Source organism: Moschus berezovskii, chromosome 9, assembly GCF_049115385.1.
Source record: "Moschus berezovskii isolate FMDL1 chromosome 9, NW_MosBer_1.0, whole genome shotgun sequence".
Taxonomy (NCBI): Eukaryota; Metazoa; Chordata; class Mammalia; order Artiodactyla; family Moschidae; genus Moschus; species Moschus berezovskii.
This window is the reverse complement of record NC_142468.1, coordinates 56,150,319-56,156,318: the sequence shown is the minus strand read 5'-3', so window position 1 is coordinate 56,156,318 and position 6,000 is coordinate 56,150,319. Positions and strand designations below refer to the sequence as shown.

Sequence of the window (6,000 nt, the reverse complement as noted above, 5' to 3'; positions counted from 1 at the left end):
TCACCTTCTTCAATAACACCTTGGAAACATTTCCTATATAAGATGTCTTGAAAACAGTAGAAACATGCCCTTGCATGGCTAGTCCCCTGTGACCACATTAAGCCTAATGTTTTACTTACCTCGGACGCATGATCCATGCAGTACTCAGGTAGTTTGTTTAACAGGATGAGGCTCTGTTCGTGCAACACCCAAATCTATTCAGAGGAAGACTGTCATTATCCGAGCTCACAGCTATGGGAACATTCAGTGATGGAGCTGGAAAACAATTCTCCAAAGCAAGCATAACTAGATCACTCACCATCGAGGTCAGAGGTGCTCTTGGAGTAGAAGAAGACAGATCATTTAAAGCAGACCTTGAACTTTCCTGGTGGTCCAGTGACTAAGACTCCATGCTCCCAATGCAGGGGGCCCAGGTTCAATCCTTGGTCAGGGAACTAGATTCCACATGCCGCAGCTAAATATCCCACATGCTGCCGTGAAAATTAATGATTCTGTGTGCCACAGTTAAGGCCCGGCTCAGCCAAATAAATAAATATTAAAAAATAAAGCAGACCTGCAAGATAACATATAGATGTCAAGGAAAGCAAGAAGAAGAAAGTTTGTAACCAAATAAAATACTAGTGTTCTGACTTACTCATCTTGTTCAACGGAATTAGAGTGTGAAGTAATTCAAAGTACACAGACCAGGGAATTGGGACACTTGGATTTTAGCTCTGATAGTAACTTCCTGAGGGACTTTGGCTAGTCCCTGAATTCTCTCTTGCTGTCAGTGTCTCCATTTGCCAAAGGAAGGGGTTGGATTAACCAGATGATATTTGATCTCTTCTCTGACATTCTGCAATCCTCTCACAAGCCTTCTCCCAGTTAAACTTCTAACCTTTTCTGAAAAACCACAGTACCATTCTTATTCTCTAGCTTTCTCCCCCATTTCCTTTCCGCCAAATACCTTTGTTTTTCTAAACGGAGTCGAGGACTAGGAGGAATGGGGTGTGGGTAGGAGGTAGTAGTGTGACACTACAATTTCTTAATTTTCAGTCTTTAAGCATAAGTCATCAATTTCTAAAGTGTCTTTAATTTTGACTTTAAAAAAACATAAAAATATTTTGCTAATCAGTTTTTATTGCTAAATCCCTCCTTGCAGTGTAGGTTTGTGATTGTCTTTGTTAAACTTCTCATTGTTCTGAAGCCAGAATGAATATAAGAGCTATAATTAATAGAATACTTATGTGTTTTAGTTAACCTGTGTGTCCAGATTCCTTTTGGTATAGTGTGTTACGGGGCTAATGATGTTTCTTTCATTAGTTATGGTTTGTTTTGGATTAGAATTTTTTCAAGAAGTATATGAAATTTGGAGCATTACTCTGTGCACATAATAACCAATTCCTCAAAATATACTTAAAAAGTAAAATATTAAAACTTAAAAGCTTTTTATCCTGTATGGTAATAGCATTATTTGTACTGACAATTCTGAGCTGAATTTTTCTACTCTGAGCTTTTCCATTCTGTCAGTACCCTTTCAAAACAAGATCTCTGAGAATTATTACTAGCCTAGCGGTGATTTGACTCTGCTTATTAAAAGAGAAAAAGTGGCATTGCTCAGGGAGCTAAGGGAAAGAAATACCTGCTGTGTAGTTTTATGTAAATCATTTAATTTTATGTAAATCACTGATGTTTATTTTCCTATAAATGAAGACAGTACTATTATCTGCATTACTTGTGTTGCAGATCTTTTGTGAGGATTACTTGAAAATGTATACCTTGGCATAATACTGGAATGATAGCTCATGAGGTACAACTGTAGAAGTATTAATAAAATGGAATCATGCTTATGAAGGTAAGCATATGCATTATGTGACATTCTTGCAAAAGTGTAAAGAACCATAAACGTACAAGAAGTTATTGTTAGGCAAGGATTAGTATTGCCCACTTCTCCCAGCAAATTTCCCCTTCTGTTCCATTTCCTTGACCACACTCTTCAGCTTGTGACATCTCTTTTATCCTCTTGCACAGTTATTCGTATATCCTTGCATTGTTTCTCAACTTTTTCTGGTGCACGCCCATCTCAGTAACAATGTATGGATATCGATACAGATCTATCTATACACCTTTTTTTTTCATTCTTCCCAGTGCCTAGTTGGTGTGTATGTACAAGGGGAGAGGGGTGTTTGGGAGCAGATTAGAAACAAGTTTGGAACAGGTTAGTGGGTGATTGTGTAGTTTGGATGAGATATAAAGAGAATTTAGGAAATAAGCAAAAGCAGAAGAGACATGTTTGGCTGTTAATTGGTTGTGGATAGTATGAAGTGCTTCAAAATACATCCTAGGTATTTTGTCAGGGTGACTAAGCTAGGAAAAACAAACGTTTAAGGTTTTATTTTCTGTGGGCTGGAGTGAAGGATGAAGGTGGTTATTGATAGCATCAGTACTGCTTAGTGTTGATTCTTTTACATCCATTTTACACAACACTAGTTCTAGATATTTTGACTTTCTTCTCCAGTGACCTTTGTATTTAAGGAATGTTTTTTCTTTTTGATCCTCTTATTAGTCTGTTCAGGCTGCTATTACAGAATACCACAGGCTGGGTGGTTTAAAAATAATACAATTTTCACAGATCTTTAAGTTAGAAGTTCAAGATCAAGGTGCCAGTTGATTCAGCCTAGTGAGGGCCCACTTCCTGGTTCATAGATGTCAGTCTTCTTGTTGTATGTTCACATGGCAGAAGGGGTGAGGGAGCTCTCTGGGGTCTCTTTCATAGGGGTACTAATCCCATCCATGAGGGCTCTACTTAATTATCTAGTGACCTAATTACCTCCCAAAGGCCCCACTTCCTAATACTATGACAGTAGAGGTTAGAATTTCAACATTTGCATGTTGATGTTTGACAGAAAACAACAAAATTCTGTAAAGCAATTCTCCTTCAATGAAATAAAAAGAATTTCAACATTTGAATCTGGGGGTTACACAATGTCCATAGAAGTTAAGAGCAATTCATACATAGTTTTTCAGACAAGTGCAGCGAAGCATTTAATAAACATGTGTCCACAAATAATACCATTATCGCTCAGGTTTATGTTTGTAAACTATCTCAACAGTTTTTTTGAAATAAATTTTAAAAAATGTCTTGTTCGCTAAAGAAAATTGACTTGTCAATGAATGGCTAAATTTTACTAAAAGTCCTTGAATTATAAAAGCCTCACTTTCAAAAAGTCTTGGCACACCCGAAAGTTAACAGCTAACCTACACTTACAGGGAAAAAAAAGGAAGTACTACGTCGTTTTGTTCTTTATTTCCTTGACTTAGTATGTAATTAAGAAATGACTCCTGAATTAACTAAGAGCCAATCAGGCACAGAAGGGAGTAAAAGAACGAGTTAACGAAATGCATACTGAGTTCCCATTCTGCCATCTTATGATGCAGTTCAGTTTCCCCTCCTCCCACTTGCAAATTACTGAAGTGTGTTTTCCGGAAGCAAAAGGAGGCAGAGAGCTGGTGCCAGGTGCAGCTGATGTGTAGCAGAACGAGGGTGCAGGGTCTCCTATTTTCCCCTCCTCAACGGATGGTTACTTATGAGGCTGCTCAGTGTGGGATGGAGGCCTGGGAAGGGCCGGGTAGCCATTCGGTCGGCCCCGGCGCCGCACAGCTGCTTCCCACCCGGACGACGAAGCTCTACGGTCCTCAAGTCAAAAGAAGGCGACTCAGAGGAAGCAGAGAGGCCACAAAGATGTCCCCATGCTCAGTAACTCCTGCCTCCCTTTTCTGTCTCTAACATCTCTTTCCTCTGATGCTGGCCGCTGAGGCAAGCCCCGAAGCAGCTTCTCCGCCGCTCCGCCCGCTGTCAGGTGCCCTGGCGGCCTGCGGCCAGGGGGTCACGAGTTTGCGACGCGCCCCCGAAGCTCCAGCTCCGGGCGGCGGCGCGCCTGCGCACAGCCCGATCACGCGCGGCGCAGCGCGGCGCGGGGGCGGGTCGGCGCCCGGGGGGCTGTCATTCGCAGCGCTGGTCGCCGCCCTCAGCCGCGCCGGTAGGTTCCGGCTCCTCCCTCTCCTGTGCCTCGGTCCCACCATGGTGCTGGAGTCGGTGGTCGCGGACCTGCTGAACCGCTTCCTGGGGGACTATGTGGAGAACCTGAACAAGTCCCAGCTGAAGCTGGGGATCTGGGGCGGTAAGCGAGAGGGCGCGACCGCGGGTTGCTGGGGGGTGCAGACGCTGGCCTAGGGGCCCCAGCCGCAGGCTGCTCCCCTCCCGGCTCCAGCCCGGGCCGAGCTCCTTTTGCCGTCTGAGGCTCCGCCTCCGGGGAGGGCGCTCGGTGGGGCCCCCTCCCTGGGACGCAGGTGCGGGGCGTGGGGAGGCCTGTGCCCGCCTCCACCGCCACGGGGTCCTGGGTGCTCGCAGGGGCTGGAGAGGGGCGGTTGGATCGTGCCCACCTCGCGGAGATTCCCAGCTTTCGGTCCCTGAGTCCGAAGTCCCTGCCCGGTCCCACCTGCCCACCTTGGGGGACCGCTGCCTTCCCTCGGCCTGGCCCCTTCGACTCCACAGAACCCTTCCTGTTCTCACTCCAGGTGGAGCGAGGCTGGCTGCGTGGTCACACTCGCCCAAGTGGCATCAAGGAAGGAGAAACAGCACATTGTGTTTCGCAGTTATCTTTTCTGGCAGTTGATAGTTGTCAGGAACTGGCTTTTCTCTAAAGGGTTTGGGAAACGATTGGCAAGTAGGGGAAGATCATTAGGAAAGGCTCGTCGGTAGAAATTCTTAACTCATAATACTCTCAGCTACTGAGAAAGTGACTACTTACCTTAGGATTGATTTTCCTCTTAATAAGAAGAGGAGTTTCAATTTTGTTTTGGAGCAACAGTGAGAAATTCAAACCACGAGCTACAGCATCATCAATTAGGTGACTCTGGGACTTGAGTGTACTCCGGGAGTTGGTGATGGACAGGGGGGCCTGGCGTGCTGTGATTCATGGGGTCGCGGAGAGTCGGACACGACTGAGCGACTGAACTGACTGACTGACTGACTGGGACTTGGCGATGGACAGGGAGGCCTGGCGTGCTGTGGTTCCATGGGGGTCGCAAAGAGTGGGACCTGACTGAGCGACTGAACTGAACTGGTTGCACACTGAAGAACTGACACCAACGCTTCCATGCTAGAGGTTGTGTATAGCAGTAGGCTGTAATGTGCTTCTCCATCTTCAGAAAGCTTGTTTGCACCATTCACCTGAAAAGCTCTGGGGACACTGGGGATACTTCCTCACTCTACAGAAGATTTTTGGGAATTTTGTCAGCTTTGAAGGGAAATCTAAAGTAGTATTCAAATGGATGTTCAGTTCAGTCGCTCAGTCATGTCCGACTCTTTGCAACCCGGTGGACTACAGCACGTCAGGCTTCCCTGTCCATCACCAACTCCCGGAGTTTACTTTAACTCATGTCCATTGAGTCGGTGATGCCAAATGGATGTAACTGCTGTTAATTCAGTCAGCAAGTTGTTGTAGCTGTCCTGTAATGTAGCCAATATAAGAACACTTGCAGTGTAGTTAGTGCAAAATAAGTTGTGCCAGATGTACAAAGTACACAGCAAGTTTTGAAAATACTCAGTAGGAGAAAGTGTAATATCTCAGCAGTTTTTTATATTGATCACGTGGTGAAATAATATTTGGATATATTGGGTTAAATAAAATATACCATTAGAATTTATTCCATTTCTTTTTGAGCTTCCATGGTGGCTCAGATGGTAAAGAGTTGGCCTATGATGTGGGAGACCCAGGTTCAATCCCTGGGTGAGAAAGATCCCTTGGAGAAAGGAATGGTTACCTACTCCAGTATTCTTGCCTGGAGAACCCCATGTACAGAGGAGCCTTGCAGGCTACAGTCCATAGGGTCACACAGGGTTGGACACAACTGAAGTGACTTGGTACTTGTGCGTTATGCCCATGGCCAGCATCAACTTTATAATAGGCCCTGAGCAAATAAACCCATTTCTTTTAGGAAATGCTCCTGATGGAAGTC

General features: G+C 45.0%; 1 protein-coding gene across 1 annotated transcript in view; it reads left to right on the top strand.

Annotated features, from left to right (window-relative positions):
- The first annotated feature begins 3,489 nt into the window (after positions 1–3,489).
- The window catches only part of VPS13C (vacuolar protein sorting 13 homolog C), a 181,163-nt gene continuing 178,652 nt past the window's right edge, over positions 3,490–6,000 (top strand). The window contains exon 1 of the mRNA XM_055437136.2: positions 3,490–4,160. Coding sequence (XP_055293111.2) covers positions 3,782–4,160 — 379 coding nt within the window. The 5' untranslated portion in view covers positions 3,490–3,781. The remainder of the gene's footprint in view (positions 4,161–6,000) is intronic.